The sequence below is a fragment of the Podarcis liolepis genome (assembly GCF_965112155.1).
Source record: "Podarcis liolepis genome assembly, chromosome: 3".
Taxonomy (NCBI): Eukaryota; Metazoa; Chordata; class Lepidosauria; order Squamata; family Lacertidae; genus Podarcis; species Podarcis liolepis.
In genome coordinates this window covers 63,319,482-63,342,020 of record NC_139557.1, presented here as the reverse complement: position 1 = coordinate 63,342,020, position 22,539 = coordinate 63,319,482, and the positions used below count along the sequence as shown (strand labels likewise).

The 22,539-nt window shown below is 38.1% G+C and overlaps 1 protein-coding gene across 17 annotated transcripts in view; it reads left to right on the top strand.

The window, feature by feature from the left end:
- NHSL1 (NHS like 1) overlaps nt 1–22,539 on the top strand; it is a 138,673-nt gene that overhangs the window by 106,286 nt on the left and 9,848 nt on the right. For 6 of the 17 annotated variants that reach the window (XM_083498027.1, XM_083498030.1, XM_083498021.1 and 3 more), the window contains 4 exons: nt 5,257–5,384; nt 7,954–8,025; nt 12,117–12,309; nt 17,722–17,853. In XM_083498027.1, coding sequence (XP_083354153.1) covers nt 5,257–5,384; nt 7,954–8,025; nt 12,117–12,309; nt 17,722–17,853 — 525 coding nt within the window. The remainder of the gene's footprint in view (nt 1–5,256; nt 5,385–7,953; nt 8,026–12,116; nt 12,310–17,721; nt 17,854–22,539) is intronic. The other 11 variants (XM_083498036.1, XM_083498029.1, XM_083498023.1 and 8 more) reach the window with 3 other exon arrangements.

The window sequence follows — 22,539 nt, the reverse complement described above, 5'->3', positions numbered from 1 at the left end:
CCATGGACATATATGCAGCCTTTGCACATATAAAATTCTTGAAGGAACTGAATCTGCCCAAATGTCTTTCCAAAAACTACCCAGTTCTTTAATAAGTAGCCTCCTCCTTCGGGGTGGGGGAGGGTGAGCAACACACTAGGGATAGTACAGTCATACCTTGTGTTGTGTTAGGTTCATGTTGCGTCTTTTCGGCTTGTGAACACAGCAAACCTGTAAGTGTATACTTCCGGGTTTCGTCGCACGCGCAGAAGCGTTCTGCATGCTTCACACATGCGCAGAAGCGCTCTATCGCACGCACTCTGCGCTTGCACAGAAGCGCTGCTCTAGTTGCGGACTTTTTGGGGTGCAAACGGCACCCCAGAACAGATCCTGTTTGCAACTAGAGGTACGACTGTATTCAACTAAATTTTACTCAGAGTAGCCCCACTGAAATTAATGGCCTTAGCATAGTGATGTTCATTAAGTTTGATAGGTCTACTCTGAGTAGCACATAGTTAAATACCGTGTTAGGCTTGTCAAAATGTTATTCTTTGAGTTGCTGTTGGAAACCTAAATAATATCTCCATGATCTTTATGCTACAGAAAGGTCCTGCTTTGTCTTTGTCTTGTTTTTAATGATGCCAGCTTGCAGATTTTTAAAGGCAAAAGCTTCTAAGCTCTGCAATAGAGAGGCTTGTTTGAAAGGGAATCCTGTGATCTGCTGCATAACACAAAAACTTAAGGAGTTTAAGTGTGTGTGTGTGTGTGTGTGTGTGTAGGTGTAGGTGTGTAGGAGCCCTTGAACCAGTGCAGCTAAGGTGTGCCAAACCCAATGTTGCATAGGTGTAGCACCACATAGCTGCTTCGCAGACACCCACAACCAGCAGTGATGTAACATGGTCTGATCTGTGCAATCACATGCACAGGGCCGGATCATGTGTCTTTTCTAATTTTCCCACATACATGATTGCTACAACTCACAAGGCACTACATGGCTACAGGTGTGCATAAAGAGGACCTAAAAGAGTACCTTGGATTATGTGCTAACATACTTAACTAGTATACAGATAATAAATGTAAATATATCAAGTGTTTTGTGAGGCTAGTGAATTTTCTCAGTTAGCCTGAATTTAGACAAGCAGAAATCATACCTTAAGAAAAGAAAGTCAGTATGACTTTTAATAGCTGCCTTTTTGCTTTTGTTAGGTGGTCATACAGCCTCTGGCATCCTTTGTTATAATAATCGTAATCTTGTAAAAGATTCTTTCTGCTAAGATATTTTGTATCACTTGCTATATGCTGTCTTTAATTAACAAAAGATTACTTTGAAGTCTAGAAACCTGCTGACTTTTTTGCAAGAACGTCTCAAGTTTTCTGTATCGTTTTAAGAGATAAGTAACCATGTAACATGATTTCAGCAGATGAGAAAACAAAAACCTGGTTATCTGCCATAATCTTGCACTTCTGAATTTAATCATGAAGTTTGGCATTATACTCTATTCAGAGCATTGCAATTAAAAACTCTCTTTGTTACATGGAATTCAATTCCTGATCTCAACAAAAAAGAGCTTTCTGTTTGTAGAAATAGACGTATAGCATGTTTTAATTTGTTTTTCTTCACCAGTGATTTCTTGCTTTTGGGGAAAGCTATGGAACTAGGTAATAGAGTTGCTGAATAAATTTAATTACAGAAATATTGGGTCTGAGTTTGCTAGACTTCAAGTTATTGTAAGAGCAAAACTTTATGGAAAGCCAAAGGATATATCTGTTTCCAGATATACTTCTATTCAGCCATTTCTTACAGAAAATTTATTTTGAAATATAATATTGATATTCTTATATGGTAGTTGTGTGCTTTTGTAGAGGAAATATCACAATGTGCATTCCATTAATTACTTAATGCCAAAATAGGTTTCTAAGCAGTTTATGATGTATAAAAATCAATTAAACATTAAAATATCAGCATCCATTACTGAAATGCACAAAGTAACAATTTTGTTAAAACAATACAACAATTAAGGGAGGAGACTAAGATCAAGAGTATATTCTGAGCTATTTCTTCATAGGATTACTTTACATGCCCCTGATCATCTTTATTCTTTGTACTTGTTCCAATTAGTTGATACCTTTCTGCAAGTGTGAATGGAAGAACTGGCTCATACTGTTGGATGTGTAATTCAGATTAAATATTATGAATTAAAACAAGAAAAAAATATTTGATTCACAAGGGTTTGGTTTTTTTTTAATAAAAGAAGTGCACCTGTTATGGAAGTGTTGTCTTTTTTTAATATATAAAAACCTTGCTTAAACTATTCAGAATATGTGTATGTATGAATCATGGTAGCATCATGATATGATCTGTATTTTACAGATAAAAATTAATTTCTTGAAAATTGATGCTTAATGTATTTTCCACTCTGTGCTCCTGACAGATTTTCTGGAAAGGTAAAAGTAACAGTTGGACTAGGCAGCTTAGCATGTTCATCCACATCTTGAAGATTTCATTTTTCCCTTATGTTCCAGCGTCTGTTGCTCTTTAGCTGTATTTCATTGAATATCAATTAAGGAAGAAGACAGGGATTGGGAAACAGCTACAGTAATGATAAGGATTTTTATCTAATTTTAAATTCAGGGCATGTTGTTTGGAAGTTTCATGGAAATATTTCAGTTGAATCAGTTTCTCAGCAATTCCTATTTATTCTGAAGAAGGCCGAGGATTGTTATTTTGATAAGTGTTTTGTTCTCCATTGGGGGGAAATGTTAGTTTTCTTCACCCCATGGAAGGAGGTTAGCTTAGTAGTCTTTGCCAAAGCTGCTTAGCAGATGGTGATTGTGTAGTGAGCAACATCCCTACTCAGATTCAAAGCATTTTATGGGGGTCTACCAGACTGGTGAATAAGACCCCTATCGCTAGTGTTCTTCTCTCCCTATATCTCATGTTTCTAGCAATCTTCCACCTAAATGGTTTAGTAGACAGCCATCTGTCAATCTAGACCACAGTTTGTCCATTTCTCTCCATCAATTTTGACAACTTCTGTTTTGAAATGAGTAAATGCACATGTGCCTTTTACTACAGTGGTACCTCGCAAGACGAATGCCTCGCAAGACGAAAAACGCGCAAGGCGAAAGAGTTTTCCGTTTTTTGAGTCGTTCCGCAAGACGAATTTCCCTATGGGCTTGCTTCGCAAGATGAAACGTCTTGCGAGTTCTTGCGAGTTTGTTTCCTTTTTCTTAAAGCTGCTAAGCCGTTAATAGCCGCTAATAGCCGCTAAGCCGCTAATAGCCGTGCTTCGCAAGACAAAAAAACCGCAAGACGAAGAGACTTGCGGAACGGATTAATTTCGTCTTGCGAGGCACCACTGTATAGCGCATTCCCTGTTACCCTGTGTAAAGTAAATATCGTTTTACTTTCTAAATTGTTCAAAGAAAAACAGAGTTTGAGTTCGTACTGTGTTTCCTTAAGTCTATTTTTCACAAAGTGATATAAATGTGTCTACTGATGACATGCAATATATTAACATTTGATAGTTTTGAATCTAGGACTACTTTATAGTCTAGAAACTATAGATAATTACATTTTGGAGTAGAGAGATGTATGGGTAACAATGGAGAGGTCACACTTAGTCTCCTGGGTTCCAAAATGGCTCAAGACTCTGGTGTGTCTACTTCTGTCAAAGAATCAAGATTGAAGCAGAACAGCAGACGATGACATTTAATGTGTATTATATGCATAATTTAGGTATTAAATATGTCCGTTAAAATATTCTGGTTTTTTAATGATAAAACCCAGAAATGTCCTTTAACCGGAAGGGGTTCTAGTCAGCCTAAACAAATATGGAATTTGGAGCAGAATTTAATATTCAGAGAATGTCAGCATGCATTTTTATATGTAACACGTTTGTTGTTCATTCAGCTGCAAAGGTGGGTTTGAAAGTGTGGGCCTGGTGGAAACTCTGAAGCCAGAGTTAGATTTGAAAATGTTGCCGGGGAGATAAAATACATTCATTCATCCTCAGGACTGGAAAAAAGACAGAATTTATTAAAATAGCAAAACATATTCATAGAACCATAGATCGGTAGAATTGGAAGGGACCATGAAGTCATCTGTTTCAACATCCTGCACTGTAGGAATCCTTTGCCCAACATGAGGCTCAAACCCACAACCTTGAGATACACAATTTCCTGTTCTACCAACGTGAGCTATCCCAGCAGTTAGTTGATTGATGGGATTTACTTTGGCCAAAAGTCCTTTTCTATTCTTGAAGCAGAATTACGGTCACATTTTTTCTTTTTCTTTTCGGCAAAGAATATAAGGCTGTGGTAGCTGGTTGTGTGTTTTGGTCTCACACCACTTTGTGCCAGTTCTCTTGGGAACTTTGTCACTTCTTTAGCTGAATGTGTCCCAAACATTGGTGGGTGGATGAAGTTGTATATAAATGAACAAATTTGACACTGGCACAATTTCACCCCTGTGCTTTAGTCTGCATATGTTGGTTTGTTGAGGCCCATTTTCCACCAGGGAGGGGCAGTCTGCCAGGGGCGACATGCCTACATGATAGATGGAGACAAAGCTGAAGATAGGAACATAAGGAACCGCCTTTCATGGAGTCAGACCATCTAGCTCAGTGTTGTCTGAATGGCAGTGGTTCACCAAGGTTTCAGATTGGGGATATTCCCAGCGCTACCTGGAGATACGTACCACAAATTGAATTTAGGACCTATGAATTTGGGAACTTGAGCTATGACCCATTCTGAAGATGGATGGATTGAAAGTGGAAAGCAGGATATAGAATACCCTGCTTCAGTTTTCATCACGGCTACCTCAAATTAGAATTCCAACTCCTATGCAGATTTACTCAGAAGGAAGCTCACTGGGTTTGAATGGGTTAATCTCAAATAAGCATACAGATGCAGGGAACAGATGAATACAACTACTGTTCTGGAAAGCAAGCAAAACTAATTCCTTTCTGACTTAGGCTTCTGCCATGAGCTTGCATCCAGTGAGTTTGTTTCGAGACAGTGGGAGTTGGGAATGGAACTTCTTTCCCCAAACCATACAATCAGAAAGAAAGTTTTAAAATTTGAATATAATATTGCTCCTTTGAAAGGAGGAGAAAATACTTTAAAAGGCCAGGAATAGTGTAGCCATAGGAGGTTTTAGGGGTCACATGAATTGAGTTTGGGTACCACATGTTGCCTGCAGGCTGCCTACCTTGGTATCTAGCAACCAAAACACTAATGTTTATTTTTAATTTTTTTCCTCTCCATGATGTACAGAATGTGACAAGCTGCGAAGGGATGGCTATCGAAGTTCTCAATACTATTCTCAGGGCCCAACTTTCTCATCTTCTTCCAGTGCAATCTGCGGAAGTCACCACGATGACTATGAAGAAATTGAACAAAAGGTGAGGTACCAAGCGCCCTAGGAAGTAATGTAGTATAATGCACATATAAGCCAAAATTAAATCAACATAAAACTATAGAAGTGCAAAATAGAACTGTGCAAAATATTTAGAAAAATATGGGCCTTTAAAGCTATGCTGTTTTTAAAAACACCACCTATAGTGTGGTTCAACTCAAAGAAGAAAATTGCAATGCAAACATCTCTGGCAGGCAGAAGTACAGATTTTGAAACCGGTTATATCAGTGCTTGCTGCTTTCATGAGCAAATAGAAAATAAAGCCATTATCCCTTTGTGAACACTAGCTTTGTTTTTTTGTTTTTTAAAGTGTTCAGAGTTCACCTTACATTTTATTTCAAGCAAGCTTGATGTGTATAAAGTGGACTTAGTGCAGTTCGGTTCTCTGGAAGGAAATAAACGTTGCACTATGTCAGATGTTTTGTCGGTGCAAGCATTGCAGCTTGCCTGATGGACTGTTCCCCACTCTCTCTCCTTGCCCCATGCGTTATCCTGGGGGTTCTCCTGCCCCTGCACCAATTTCAGGGACCTGAGAGGGAGGAAAACCAGAGTGTGCAGGTGGAAGTCCTTGTGTGAGCGTCCCCTGACAGAACTCAGTAGCTGAATCCTTCCCTCTGTTCTAATTGTGCATTTGTTTCTTCATTGTGATTTCTGTATAGTATCCACTTGAGTAATACTTGCCCCTTGTGCAGGAATCTGTTATGTGCAGTGGCGTAGCATGGGGGGTGCAGGGGGGGCTGGCTGAACCGGGAGCAACATCTGGGGGGGCACTCGCAGCTCTCTGCCCCTACCGGGTTAGGGGGTGCAAATTACTTGCCTTGCCCCGGGTGCTGACAACACACGCTACGCCACTGGTTATGTGCACTGTGTTTCATAGCTATCAGCTCTTTATCCACCATCTTCTTTCCTTTCTCAGGATCAGCCATGAACTCATAGCATATGTATGTGCTCAACCACTGGCCCTGTTCTCATACATGTGTGTATGATAACACACATACTTACCTACCTACCTACCTTAAAGGGTTATTGCAAAGATACTGAAATCCTTGAACAGTAAAGACAGCACTGTTCGGATGGGAAGTTGTTGTTGTTTGCGCCCTTCTAGCTCATTTAATCTTGAAGTTAAAGGCTGAATAATGATACTTAAAAAATAAACACAGATGTGATGCATTTTCCAATAGCCTCCTCACTCCACTCCTTCCCTGTTGGTCTTCAACCATGAGTGTGTGCACTTCAATATCCCACCTGGAGAGGGTGGGATTCATGCATGAAGATCTTGAGATGGTATTATTTACTTTCAAGTAAATGTATTTAGAACTGTGTTGGTTTAAATCCAAAAAAATTATCTTAGCTAGTTTTTGGACTATGAATTTTTTAGTATTTATAACAGAAAATATAGTGCAATGTCCTCAGCAAGTCAGTATTTCTTAATAGTCCTGCAATTTTGTTCCTGTGTAGGAGAAATTATTATATAGGTGTTATTTGCACAATCAGTGAAATATTAAAATTGACTCAATAAGTGGCATTATGAGGAGATTATAGAACTGCTGAGGGCTAATTTATAGTGAAATACTACCTAATATTATAAGCAAAATGGCATTTTCCTTGAAAACTACCTTCCCATAAAAATTATCTTAGAGTGATATTCCACTTTTCTTTATTTTGATATGGTATGTACTGGTGGATATCAGTCCTCAGTGAAAGACACAGTGAGATGTACTGTTGGGTGAGGCTGTTGTTATGGTCCCTCTAGAACTAATATTGTGGAGAAGGTGGGAAGCCTGAAGCTGAGGGAGGTTTTGCAGAGAAGTAACTTGGTATCTGAGAATATTTGTTCAAAAGAGAAGTGTTAGCCTCAAGGGTTGGAGAGGGGAGGTTCCTTCCTTCTCTGTGGCTCCTTCTTGAGATGGTCCCAGAAGGGGGTCTTTCAGGGTTCTTGTTGCCCCAGAACTTCAAAGGAAGGGGAAAATGAGCATTTGATGTAAAAGTCTAATGTGCAGTCCCTTTGCAAGTCCAGATCAGGATGCAGATGGTATGAAATACATCTACTTAGGACCCTAGAATTTTTCTGGAAATCAGATCAGATGGTTAATATGATCGACTTCATGCATATTCCTGTAATTTGGTTCATACTGCCCTCAGATACTTCTGTGGGGACAGTTTGGGGTGGAGCCATCTTTTTAATGTGATAAATGGCCCTAATTCATGGCAGCATTTCTGACACCCTGTACTGAAGCATATTTCCCTTTTGTGAGTCCACTGAATTGGCTGGTTTATTATTATTGTTGTTGTTGTTGTTGTTGTTGTTGTTGTTATTAAAACCCTTTGATTAAAACACGACAAACTAGTATGATATTTTCTCTCTTTCTCTTCATCACTTAAGCATGTTTTCCTTGCATGGAAAATTGATGTCTTCAGATAGCAACTCCTCTCTGCTTTCTGAAATTATGTTTATCATGTTGCTACGTTTACTGTGTCTGTTGTGTCTTTTTATGTGTGTGTTTTTTCTCTTTTCTTTGCCACTCATTCGCTTTCTTTTTTCTCTCACTCAACAGTCTAGTCTGTTAGACTGCCTCCCTCAGTCTTGCCTTAGTGCCTGCTGTTGTTTGATTCCATGGAAGATCAAGGTATCTGGCTCCAAAATGGGATCATCCAGCTGTTATGTATATATACAGCTTGATGTTATTGTGATGCTAGAATATTCTCAAATCTCACTTTTAAATTTTCACCTATTGTTGGTTTCACTTTTTCAAGGTAAATCTTGTACTAACATTGTGTGCTTCTATCCTTATCTCAGTAGTTGTCAATCTAGAACCCTCAGTTTGTATATTTAATGGACTAACTCCTTTTTTACTGCTCATACTTTGTTAATGTTTTCTATATCTGGGAATAGTTACTAACTTTATAAACTGTTATAAATGTTCTTGTAATTTGGATTGTTGTGCTGTTTTACAATAATTTATTCCAAATCAAACAAACTATATATTGATTTATATATGAAATGGAAAACAAAACATATTAGCATTGAATCCGAGAGTGAATGTGAGTGTCTATTAGGTTCCTCTTAACTCACATGTTATACGACAGGGGTGGCTACCTTCCAGTTCAAGGGCCTAATCCAGCCCCCTCCCCCATTTTTGTCTGCCCCTCAAGACTCCATCAACTTTTGCAATGGTTGCAAATGTAAACTTTTTTAAAAAGTAAACACAGCATTTGGATGAATGGCATCCAGGGTCTAGATGTGGATGCAAGTTATCCCCACTCTGATAATGAGATTTATCATTTGATGAGTGGGAAGAGGATGATAATCCCTGTTTACTGGCTTCAGCAACCAAAATGCCACTAATCTCATTTCTGAACATTCCTTTTTCAATCCTTACTATATGCTTTCCTCTACTGTAAACAAATAATGTTTTTGTTCCACCGTGTTCTATTCAGAGATCATGTAGAAATCCAGAAATCTCAGATGACAATCTTAAAAGATCAGTTTACTGAAATGAAATCTGAAACATTTAATAACTGCTATTATATTTATTGAGCAATCCAACCATCTCAGTATAACATTGGGAAAAATAATATTTAGTAATACAATTAAGCATGAAAACCAAACTGTGCTACTCTTTGTAATACATAAGAATAATATTAATTTCGCTTCCTATTCATTCTCATTCCTTTTCTTCTAACACTAATCTTTGGACTGAGTTTTAAACCACCACAAATCTGCATACTATTTGGTTTCTTTATTATAGGCTTTGTTGGAGCAATGAATTCAGGTTGCTGCTTATTCTGAAGAGTTGTTATTTCCTTTGGGACTTGTGCCTGCCTTTGAAATAGTCATTTAAGAACATATTGTTACACACCACCCCAGTCTTCACAGCAGTGCAAGATTCCAGGGGTTACAGCGGAGACTGTGGTGTCTTTATGATATATGGTTCATTTACAACATGAACCTACAATGGAGGAACTCCCAGGATTACATTCCAAAGCGGGTCCTTTTCCTCCCATGGGTGTAACGTTGGATTCAAACTGCCCACCCCATTCTGCTCTAACCCACACTTTCCAGCTTTGAAACTGCTTTCTAAATGCAACTATTTCCCCTTCAGCTTACATAACCTCTCACTGCAGTTCTGAAACTTCCTCCTCACCACTCTGGCATTGTCTTTTGTTAACTACCCAGAGCCCAGAGTGGGGGGTTCACCCCTCTCCATGACTTTCTTGATGAGCCATCGTTCTGTTTTTGCTTGCTTAATGGCTAGGCCATTCACAGTCTCACCTGGCTATTTTGATATAAATCCAAGCACCCAAAAACTCTGATACCCAAAGACCTATAACAATATTCAAAGCGTGGAGTCTTCATTCCCAGCTGTTTGTTGGGGAATGCAGCCAGAACACAGGAACTCTCTGGGGCAAAACTAGGGACTGTGGCAGGGTGGGGGGCCGCATGGTGGGATGCATCCATTGCAGGAAGTTAGTACAGTCGTACCTTGGTTCTCGAGCGCCTTGGTACTAGTACGTTTTGGCTCCCGAATGCAAAAACCCGGAAGTAAGTGTTCCGGTTTCCGAACATTTTTTGGAAGTCGAACGTCCGACGCGGCTTCCGCTTGAGTGCTGAAAGCTCCTGCAGCCAATCGGAAGCTGCACCTTGGTTTTCAAACACTTTCGGAAGTTGAACGGCCTTCCGGAACGGTTTATGTTCGAGAACCAAGGTACAACTATATTGCACATGCACACCTTTCAGACATGCATAGGTCTTAGAAATTCCAGAGCTGATGTTTTCAGGATGTTGACTGGTAGATCGTGTCAAAGCCCTACCTCAGCTGCCCCAACCACAAACACCTACAATTTTATGATTCTGTAATTAATTTCACCCTTGGCTGAGATACTTTTGAAAGGTTGTTTTCCATCAGGGCTGAGAATAGGGCCAGGTGTGAGTAACCAAGCGATCCCAGGACCTGGAGGATTTTTTAATGCATTAAAGCAGGCTTTGCCAACCTGGTGCCCTCCAGATGTTTTGGCCTACAACTCACATTAGCCCCAGTCAGCACAGCCATTTGGCTGGGGCTGGTGGGAGTTCTAGACCAAAACATCTGGAGAGCACCCAGCTGTACACAAGAGAAGGAAACAATTGCTGCTTGGATTGTATCAAAATGTTTGTATGCACTAAAACTTGAACAACATTTGGACAGTGTTTTGTCAGAGTAGCTGATCTGACTATTTAAATCAGGCATAGGCGAACTCGGCCCTCCAGATGTTTTGGGACTACAACTTCCATCACCCCAGACCACTGGTCCTGTTAGCTACGGATGATGGGAGTTGAAGTCCCAAAAGTCTGGAGGGCCGAGTTTGCCTATGCCTGATATAAATGGTCTATTATTTATTGGCCATCGGATCAGCTGATTTATTTTCCCATGTGTCAAAATTGTGAATTTTGTTTGTTTTGTATAACAAGGATTCAGACATAAATTTACCTGTCTGCCTATGTGTGTGATTTGTTTTGCTTCATGCCTCACAATTGCTTTTAAAATATGCTTTATTTGCAGTTTCCTTGAAAAAGAAGGAAAGTTATATAGTATACATTTATGTCTCTGTCTCTTGTCATGTTTGAAGAGCCCCTGGTGACTGGCTAATGGCAGCTGGGTTTCCAAATACAATGCACTGGGTCAACATAACATGACAGTTATTCATTTTGACAATGTCAACCAACCAGATAAAAAGTAGGTTACTGGGGCTTATCACACAGCACCATGCTTGGAAGTATTACTCCCTTGGCACCTGAGCCTAGAGAGCAAGCTTTTTTTCATGTGTAATAGTAAGATAAACAAAAGTCACACACTAATGAACCCTTGCATATCATTTTGGTTTGCATTTCTATCTTTGTGACTCAGACCTTTTAAAAACTGATTTGGTGGAGTCACACTTGCAAATTTCCCCTTTGTACAAAGGAAGAAGATGGCACAGAAGGTTTCTTATCCTAATACTAAGGTCAGGGATACCAAAAGAGGGGCCATTTCCCCTAAGATTTGGTCATTGCATTGAAGAATCTCTTCTGACATTTCAGTTGTAAATGTTTTACAAGATTTGTAAATCCATTCTTTCATATTTGGGATTTTTAAAAATCCCATCAAAGTAGCCCTAGAGCATATTTTTAAAGAGTTTGGGCAACTAGAAGCACTGTATTTTATAGCACTGTTAAAACTCCTACTGAAAATAGTAGAGTTCTTGGTATATCATTAACAGACCAGTATTAATTCCTATGTTTTATACGTAAATTTAGTATATGGTTCTGCATAATGTCCCTTTTTTCCAATGAGAAAAAGAGTTATGTACAAGTTTAATAATTAGATTTTATGCATGTTTACTCATAAGTATTCTGTATTCAGTAGTACTTACTCCCAGGTAAGTGTGCATAGGATTGCCTGTCACATTGAATTCAATTCCTTAACATGTGCTTAATTGGGTTATACGTTTATTGATTTTTTAAAAAAAACCTTATTGGATGTTGGATGAAATCGGTTCAGTATTTGTAATTACTGCTAAAGAGGATGTACAAACCTTTCCTTATGTACAAATTGGAACAAGGTCTGTCTAATTCATATTTTGCTAGATATAGCCAAGGCAAAAGCATCAACTATTTTGAGTGCTTTAATTTATATTTGAAAGATAAATAAGTAAGATAAATATATTTGCACTGAATTTACAGCGTACTTTTTTTTAATAGTGTTCGACCCCTTCTCCTGAGGAGGAGAAGCTCATTAGCATCAAGAGACCCAAAACACCAGTTTCAAATGAATTCTCTGATATCAACACTCAAACAAATTGGACCAAATCACTTCCATTGCCAACCCCGGAGGAGAAAATGCGACAACAGGCTCAAGCAGTCCAAACTGATGTTATACCTATTAACGTAACTGGTAGGCTTTTAATTTTGTTTCTGTGTGGTGAGAAAGAGCAAGGGATCTCAATTGGTTATTGGTTTTTATTTTGTCTGAAAATACGTTTTGCAAACCGTTGTACTGATGAAACTTAAAATGAGAGGCTGATTAGATTGAAAGTACTGGTTAAATTACTACTACACTTTTCAAGGGTTCTTTGCAGGAATTATGAAGAATATCGGTAAGAGCACACATTCAGCCTTAGATCTTAAGTTTAGTGGGTCCCCAACAAAAGGTTTCTTGTGGCATGGGTCAAATATATACTGAGATTTAAAAAGAGCACAAAACCCAAAATGTTTTCTACAATAACTTTCTCTTAAGATTTTAGGATCTCTCTGCTTTTCAGTCTGTGAATAATATTAAGAAACTTGCCCAAGCCAGCAGATTTACATGCTCATCTGTGGCAAAAAAATATTGTTGTATGGAATATTCTTCAGGACCTTTGAGATGAAACCTATGTTAACCTCTTTCTTGGTCACAACGAAATGCTCTGTGTTAGCTTCAAAGATGAAATGTTCATATTAGAAATGGTTTGCTGCTATATTAAGCTTAAAAGGTTTCAAGAAGCCTTAGATAAGATCCACTTACAGTATGTGAATATCCGCCTCTTTTGTACAATGACTGTACTTCAGTTATCCACTGGAGGAGGAAAGTGAAATGCAGAACTGTACTCCTGTTCCATTAACAAAGAAGATTTGTCTTTCTCCTGCAGCATGGTTGTTCTTCACTGGTGCAAAAATGACCCCAAGGGCCATGGCACAATTACTAAATTACAACCACATTGCCACATTCCAGCTGGTCTGAGGCACAAGAAGTTAACTTCAGTTATGCCGCATAGACTTCCATTGTGCTTTAGGCTTTCAATTAGATATTTTTGATTACATTGTTAAGGCAGCTGACTTTATTTCATTAATAATCACTTAACTTGGGCACGCCTTTCCCTTATGTGATTGCTAATAACCACTTAGCACTGGCATCCATCTTATTTTAGCAAGATTTTCAGTATAAAACAGTTGTCTGGGATAAATAAGAAGCTCGTGAAAGTAATTAGAAATGCAAAATGAAAAGATATTATTGAATGCCACAACTTAAAAGAGAAATGGTTTTGCGCATTTAATTCATTACACAAATGAATAAACTGGGGTTCCTCCCAGTCCAAGTTGCTGCCTTTCAATTGCATAGATGTTAAAATACAGAGAAATAATCAGTATGCTTAATCATAAGAGCGCAGTATATTTAGAAAAGTATGCAGTTTAATCTTCTTTAACTCTCAAAGTATGTAAAAACAAAAGGTTGGACATGAGATGGGTGAAAGGTGGGCAATTCAATGGATATACTGAAGCTGAGCCATATTGCTTTACACTTTAGAAACTGAGGTTGCATTGTGAGCTCAATTGAACACAGTGTGACTTCCTTTTGAATGAATATATGTAAGACAAAATTTGCAGTGAAATATCCTCTTTGATATGTACTTAGCTGGGAGAGGAAAAGGGGGAAAATATATTTTAGTTCTAACCATATCTTTAAATTGATGTAAGCGCTAGAAATCATGTGTTTGTATACTTTCTTCTCCCCTCTCCTTTTTTTGAAATGGCAAGATAATATTTTTGGCTGTCTAAACCAGCAGTAGTAGATTGGGCTATTCGCCACAATAAAATATTGATGTGTCTGAAATAAAATATTAACCCTAGATGTGCTTTTTAATAAATCAAGTGCCTTTTTAAAAAGATTAATTAATAATGAATACAGCCCACAACCTTTCACTTGGCTGCACAACAGATGAGACCTGCTTTGGTTTCATTTGGCAGCGCTCTTTCAGTCGGACAGATTGTAGTACTGTAAATCTGGCGAGTAACCTGAAGGTGCTGGGGCATTGCATTAATCTGAAAAGCTGCTGACTGGCTATCCATGTTTGGGAGTGGAATTAGTTTCTTGGGTCATCAGGAGCTGAGCTTGCTCTGGAAGGGATAGACTCAAAGTTTTAGTCTTTAAAAAGCATATGCTGCCAATCTATTGAACACCACACTCTAATTGTTAATCCAGGAACAGGTGGCGTCGTCGGGTGTGGGTCTTACCCAGATACAAAGGAAGATAATAAGAGCTGGTGCGCATCTAAGTCATAAATAAAAGATAAAGGGCTTCATTCTGCAAATTACTGAAACACAGACTTAAGTACCATTGACTTCATTGGGCTGTTCCTTGATGAACAAGATAAATTTAAGCAAGTGCATAAATTGAATTGTGGCCAGAGAAGGCTACTGAAAAGGTTGTTTTTTAAAAAACAAACCCACCACAAAAATTAAATACAGGTTTATTTTTAAAAACTAAAACTTTCAACCAGTTTTTGCACACAAGTTTCCTAACAGGTTTTATTTGATTTTGGATGAATGCAGACAGTTGTTTACCAAGTGGTAACTTCTCAAAGTATGTATACAGAAACTTGGTAAACCACTTACCTGTAGCAACCTGCTAAGTGGTGAGGATAACTTTTTTATCACATATGCAAGCTGAGTCAGAACTCTGGTGAAGCAGAAGAGCGGTAAAAAGTATCCTTACTACGTGAAACAATATTACTTCTTTACCAACTAATTAGCGGTTGGTAAAGAATAATACCTATAAATATGCTGACTTAAAAAAATATTTCTGTACAAGTTGACTTTGTGCCTTCGCTGATACAGATTTTGGTACAAAATAGACAACTTTGCCACTATTTCCATGTGCATGATGGGGCTTTTGATCCTTTTCCCAACAAGGCTCAGTTCTTATCTCTCTCAGGGTCTAAGCTACACAGTGAACTACTCAGAGGAGCTACAGTAGCTTTTCCAGTGTGACATAGGAGGGCTGCAGTTCAGCGTAATAATTAAATAATTAACCCCCTGGCATGCCTAATAGCAGGCCATTGGTCTGAAACTCTTAATTTTATAACTCCCAGTTCTCCTCACTAACCTCATCTACTATTAGAGTTTCAAAGGTTTCACTTAACAAGCACATCGTATCTTTAAACCCAAATATGATTATTCAGGGAAAACGCAATTCTTTTCATTTGGCAACTAGGGATGGAACATTTCTCTTCTAGTCTTTGTTCCTGTAATCTAGAAATGTCCACGTGCATTGTTGTATAATTTTTAAAAGTCATTTTCCTTATGCCATACAATCTAATGGAAGCGTTCTGGTCCAAGACTCCTAGGACGTCACATATGATGCGCACAGCAATGTCTAGCAAATACCAAATGCACTGTTCAATGAGAAATAACTTGGCTATCTAGATGTTTAAAATAGAATTCGGAAGAATTCAAATACCTACCTTTTCCCCAGAAAGAAGCATAGTGAAACCGAGCTTTTCCTAAAGACACTTCTATATTTACCGCCCTAATGATTTATAGGTTTGAGAAGAATATTAGGGATGTTAAGTTTGTTAAGGGGGAGAAAATAAAATGAGATTTTAAGATCACTTGTATGTTTTAGCTAATTTGTAAAGCATCTCAAATGAAGCAAGATGCAAATTTTAAACAAATGGAAATGGCCAGGTTATTACTTCATTGAAAGAAGTGAATTTGTTTGAAGCTGTTCAACCTGTAGAAATGCTGCTGGGTCCAGATATGATACAGCAAATGGTCAACTATAAGGCTTTCTTGTTTTGCATGCACCACACAAACTTTTAATGGTGGGTTCAGGCAATTGCGAAAATGCAGTATCACCCAATGATAGATTATTATTATGATGGTTATTATTATTATTATTATTATTATTATCAATTCATATACTGCTTACATGCCAAAATTACTTTAAAGACTAAATATAGCCAGGGTGCAGTTCTGTGACACTGAAGTCTATATAGAGAATTTATGTTCAATAAATGTTACTGGCATTTGGCATGGCTCTTTGGTACCAACCAAAAAGAGACAGTGAGACCTCTGTCAGGGTTTCACAGTATGATGGAGCTGTTTCCATCTGCATCAGTCTCTCTTTGTCTCTTTCTCTCCTCCCCCCTCCATATAATGTTGTATTTAAATATAGTAAATTTTCAGAGGTAACAGACATTAAATTTTGGCTAACCTGAAAGTCAGAACATTGTCTAGACTCGGTCATGTTTGTTATTTAATATTTTAATTTTTCTCCCACTGTTCCAAGGCTGTTCACAACACTGCTAACATTATAAGTTCACTGCAAAATACAGCAGTGCTTACTGAAACACTGTTTCAGTTCAAATTGTTTGTTCATTTTAAAAATACCTAAGACATTCAGATATTATAAAACTTCATTGTAGTCATATAATGAATAATCTGCAATCAGTTCCTCTGAAGTATCTAATGCAGGCGAAAGTAGCCAGATTTCTTATGACTGTCGGTATAAAAAGTTTTGGATGCAGAGGTATCATCTTACTTTACTTATGCTTAGAGTCTGGGAGTTTCAAAAAACTAAAACACACATATAAGGGCCTACATTTGGTGTTGAACAAAAGAGGCAGTCTAGCGATGTTCTTAGTGTATGTCCACCCTGCTGCTTAATAGCAGCAAGAAACCAAACTTTTTGTGTTGTCACCCCAGTTCTGCCAATAGAGGTTCATCAGGCATATTCTGTTTTAACTTTTAAAACACCTCCTGAAAACCTTTCCATGCTACCGAGCTTATGCAGTCAATTAAGAAAATATATTTAAATATTACGTAAATGATTTGTCATTTTCCAAATTAACAGCTTACAACAGTGGAAAAAAGAGAACCACAGTCCCTCAGAAAATATCTTTGTAATAGTTCTGATGTTTTTATGAATAGTGATATACAGTTTTTAAGTAAATAAATAAGCAATGAGGCCTCAAACCTCTGACATCATTCCAGGAACCCACTTATCCAAACTGACCTCCACACCTTACATCCACTTCCATTAGCTTCATATCCGCCTCATGTCCACTAATTTAAATTAAACCTCCAATTAAGCATATTTAGGATTGTCATTGAAGTCATTACCATGCCAAGCCATGCCATAAGAAAATGAAGAAAATGAAATGTACCTATTCAGTGCATTTCTCAAAAATAAGAGCATAAATTCTCTCTCCCCCATTCCTCAAAGTTCATAAGAAGGTAAGCTGGGACATAATGTAAATATAAATGTCCAACGCTGCCATTAATGGCTCACTGATATGTTTAGATTAGATGAAGATTTGGTTTGATGAGACAAATGTATTTGATAGGAGCATGTAATCCCTTCCATTGTAAAGCCTTAAAGTGACAGTATGCTGTATCTTTTCCTTCTATGTATATCCACTCTGTATGACTGAGCTAACATCATATATTAATGCCTTTTCTTCATTTCTATAATAAGCAAGTGGAAGAAAGTGCATGATGTCAGCGTGCTTGAAAGTAATGGTGCTTTGCTTGTTCTACTGTACATCAGGGGAGAATTTTGACCGCCAAGCCAGCATACGGAGGTCTCTAATTTACACAGATACTGTGGTAAGGCGGCCGAAGAAAGTGAAAAGGAGAAAGACTATTACAGGAGTCCCTGACAACATCCAAAGAGAGCTAGGTATGGCTCATCAGAACTGTATTCCATTACAATTAATAATTATCTTGCTTACTGTGACTAAACTCATAACATTTACCCCACGCTCATGAAGTCAATACAGTCTGATAGCCTATTAAAAGTTAAAATGAATGTATGCCTGACCACTAGGAAAGAATAAATAGTGTATGCTTAAACTGATCATTTTGCCCGCCTGGAAATTAAAGTTCCATCTTTTCAAACAAACAAACAAACAAACAAACAAACAAACAAACAAACAGACAGACAGACAAACAAACTGAATTTACTGAATGCCATGCAAAGCTCCAATTTTCTGAAATCATGTACTGGGACAGTAAAAATCCATAAGAATTTTAGGGTTGTTTTCAGGTTTTTTTTTATTCCCTTGGTCTTAAAGATATATCTTACAATTACTGGTAAATTTGAGCACGTCAGTCTCACATTTCCTTCATTCTTCACTGAAGATTGGATTTTAGTAGGAGGAGTACTGCTGTCTAAAATTGGTTCCAGAATCTCATTAAAAACTTCCCCACTTACCATCTGATCATAAGGCTTATCAGTCAAATGGCTCAAACATTTGTGAAATGCTATAGGAGAGTCCATATTTGAACATAAATATTCACTATGCAATTATCATATTTGAGGTCTTCTGGGTTTGTCATTTGTTTAACCATAAATAACTTTCATCCCCAGCCATTCCTTCTTGGCAAACATCAATGTAATGGGCATAAGCTAAGGCCCTTTTTAGGCTAGACCCTTGTTTGTATTCTGTCACTTCCAATTTTTTTTTCATTCCTAACAACAACAAAAGTGTAGATAGCTTTTATTCTCTTCATAGCCAACTTCAGACAATGATCTTCCTGCTTGTTCACTTGAATGCTTAGTAGACATTCTAGGCTCCCTGAAATCCTGCTTGAGGCATTTAGTTTGCACATTCAAGTAGCTGTGGCATGGCTGTTTTGAAATCCATGTATTTGTGGCCATCTCCCAACATGGAAGCTTTGATTTTACACCATAGCACCACAAACCCACATTTAGGAAGGCTTGTGCTGACATACTGAATTGCTATGCAGAAATTACTTGACACACCCATGCACAGTGCAAGTTACAGTGTTCATCAAATGTCTTAGAAGTTTTATTGGTGTCTGCAATGGTGCCGGTGAAATTCTGCCCTCATTTGGCATGGAGTCATGCCAGTTGCATGCAACTTGATGGCAGTTCCATTGGGTTGTGGGACTTAAAGGAACTTCCTATACATTTTTTCCCAGCCATGATGTCCTGTGTTCCTTCTGTAGCTTTGGTGTAGGTGAGCTCCATTGGCCTACAAATTAGTGCAGGCAAACCTCTGGTTGCTCCTTCTCCTCTAAAACCTCTACCCACCTGACCTTTGGTATTTGAAGAACCCAGTAGTCTTTTTTCCTGACCCCAAACTCCATTATATTGGCAGCTACCGCCCTTGGCTCCCGCTCTTGTGCTTGCATGCTTGCTTACTCACATTCAGAAGAGACAGTCTGCAATATAACCATCATAGCTCTGTGCTGAGTTTTTCTGGCTAGTGTAACTTATCTCCTTGTTTTAAAGGGTACTGAAAGGGTGGGCGAATCCCCACTGCTCCTGATAGCCTATTATGGACTGCGCTGTTGGACTTTATCCTGTAATTTAAAGCAAATAAATGATATCTACCATGGTGTTTTCCTATCATTCAACATGGAAGGAGCACAACACTATTTGGGCTACTTGCCCTAACATTAAAGGGCAGGGTAAGGCCCAGTATTGCAGCCAAGAAGGGATCTGAAGGGAAACTGGCAGTTTGCAATTTGGCTTCTTCTTGAGGATTGTTCTTCAGCACAAAATATCTTATTATACTTTCCCAATTAATAATATCTTACATAATTTGGCATTTAATTTTCTGTTAAAGAATTTGAGACGAATCTCTGGTTTCATAATCTGTCAATATGAAACTCACAATTCCCCTGACAGGTTCTCGTGATTCCACATACAGTTCTGTGAATAAGAGAGACATGAGTAGAATATTAAAAGTATCCATTTATGCCAGAAATACTTTTTGAAAAACATTACGCTACAATATATATTTTAAAGTGCTTTGAGTCTCTTTGAGTAGTGAAAAAAAATGCCACAAATCAATACATTAGTTTAAGTACATATTTAAGCAGTAGTTACAATGATAACTTGGAATTTAGTAACTGAAACTTAACTTACGGACTGACAACTTTTGTTGTTGGAAAAATCTGAATTTGTATCATATTCAGGAAACTGATTACATTAGAACATCACACAGAGAAGGTGTTTATTTTCCGTTACAGCTCATGCTGATCAATATAGAATAAATAAACCTCTCTTACAAGTCCTCTCTTTCTTGCTTGATTGGCCTTTGTGCCTATAGTCATTTTGATAAAACTCTGCTTTTGAGAATTATCAAGCTGCTTGCCAGCATTGAAGGGACATAATGTAATTTCTTACTTGAGCCCATTGTGGTAGAAAAAAAGTCTAAAGGTCAAATTCTAGCTGCCTTGAAGTTCTAGCTAAAACCACACTGTCTTCGCTGAAGCAGGGCTTCAGTTTATGCTTTTTGGAAAACTTTAAAAGCAGGCAAAATGCACAGAAACATGTGTAAAGGTTTGATTTTATTTGAAAGCAGGTTAATGTTTCATAAATGGCATTGTCCTTAACCTTCCCTCCATCCTCCTTTCTCTCCAATGCCAGTGTTTTGTTGTATGCCAAGAAAAACAAGAAGTGAATATGACTTAAACAGCTATTAAATTTTATGGGGAAGAATGACCTTACTCTTCACAGTCCACTTGCATTCAACAATTAAGAGAATTGAAAGGCTCTGGGAAGGGAGCTCCTTATCTGACATGCCATAAAAAACCCGCAAGAGCTGCTCAGAAGCAAGCAGTCCAAAATGGCTGCATTTTTCAATGGCAGAGCTGCAGCATTTCAGATACCAAACTTTCCCCCACCTCTTTTTTACATCATTGTAGCATAATTTGGACAGAAGAAAATGCTATTTTGATAGAATTTCAGTGCAGATATATATTTAAGTATATAGTGCAGTGTTCTCAAGTGCATTCAAATCAGTGACTTTCAAGCTTGTTGGGGTAATAATAAAAATAAAAATAATGGTGGCAAACAACATTCCTTGAAAGACAGCTCACTAGTACCGATCTCCTTCAGCAATGGACAACATCAAGAGAATGTCGGTTCATGGTTTGACTCTCAGTTCACCATTGGCAATGATGAAATCAGCATTCCATGTGAACTGTTTGTATGTACTTGGGCATGATTCTATAATAACTTGTTTTCTTCGGCAGGAATAAAAGCATTCTCCAGCCGATATCGCTGACCTGGTTCTTCCATCATTTTAAACCATAGTTAAGATTTAGCGTATAGCATGCTGGTGCACAGGACAAAAATCTTGGTCAATTTGCACCTTCTCTGTTCCTAATGTTGCTTTGCTACTGGGAGCTAAGCCATGGTTTGGCTCATGGTTTGTTTGGGGAAAACAAACCACTAGTCCCCTTTTGGACATAACACTTAGATTTGCATGAAACCAGAAAACTGCAAGCAACCCACATTTTTAAAATGTGGAGAATTAAAAAAACAACAACACAACACACAGGAAGTGTGCCTGTCAATAGTTAATTGGCATTATAAAATCAGCAAATCAGAAGGCAGGGACAGCCATAAAAATTCAAATATGGGCGAGTGTAGACTGCTTTGAATGGAGGATTCACAGCTAAATAATGCTCAAATGTGGACAAACCCTTTAACTATGGTCGAATGCTGTGCAAGCACTTGCCACTGGGGAAGGGGCAGCCTGAAGACAGGAAGTCAACTTCAAATTATGAGAGTTGGATTTGCTATGAGATGACTCTCTTGCAATTCTGTCTGTACCTTGCCTTGCGCTTAGTCTCCCTCCACCTGCATCGCAGACAGAAGCCATTGTCTAATTAGGCAGTAGACTCTGCTTCAGTAGGTGAGCAACACTATTCTCCCTGCCTTTTGTTCTTCCTCAAAGAACAATGTAGACGCCGCTATGCTAAGTATTAATATATAGGTGAAATAGTTCTTAGAAACTTGGCCAGGCCTTTAGAATTTCTTCATTTAATGTGTTTAAATATATTTCAATTTATTCCTTTAAAGAGGTCAGTGGTTTTAAAAAGCAATTGTTAGCACTTTATTTTTCTCCTGTGGTATAGTGCAAGGTCCCAAAAATAAACATTTCATGATTCAAGTAGATAATAATATAGAAAAATAGTTTGTGTGGAATTGCTTGAATTTCCTGGAATGCCATGGTGCTTTTGAATGGAAGGTGCAGCAGTCAAGACATAGTTTGCAAAGAACAAGGACTGAGACACACTTTGCTTGTTCTTTATTTTCTTCATTTTTCACACTGGGGATAGGGTAATATATTATATATATGTAACATAAATAAACTCCTGTACATTGTGACTTAAATTATGGTCTGCTGAATGCTACAATAGCTGCAGCTGCTATTATTTAAAGTGAAGTGTGCAGGCAGCCTAGTAGGATAGTATTGATTGTTCCCAGTTGGCCTTTAGCCTGTTGGTTAGGTAATAACAGCTATTCTTGTCTATCAGAGGTTTTGTTTGTTTTTTATCTGAGTGACGTGACTGGAGAGTAGTCCTAGTTTGAATGTAAACAGAC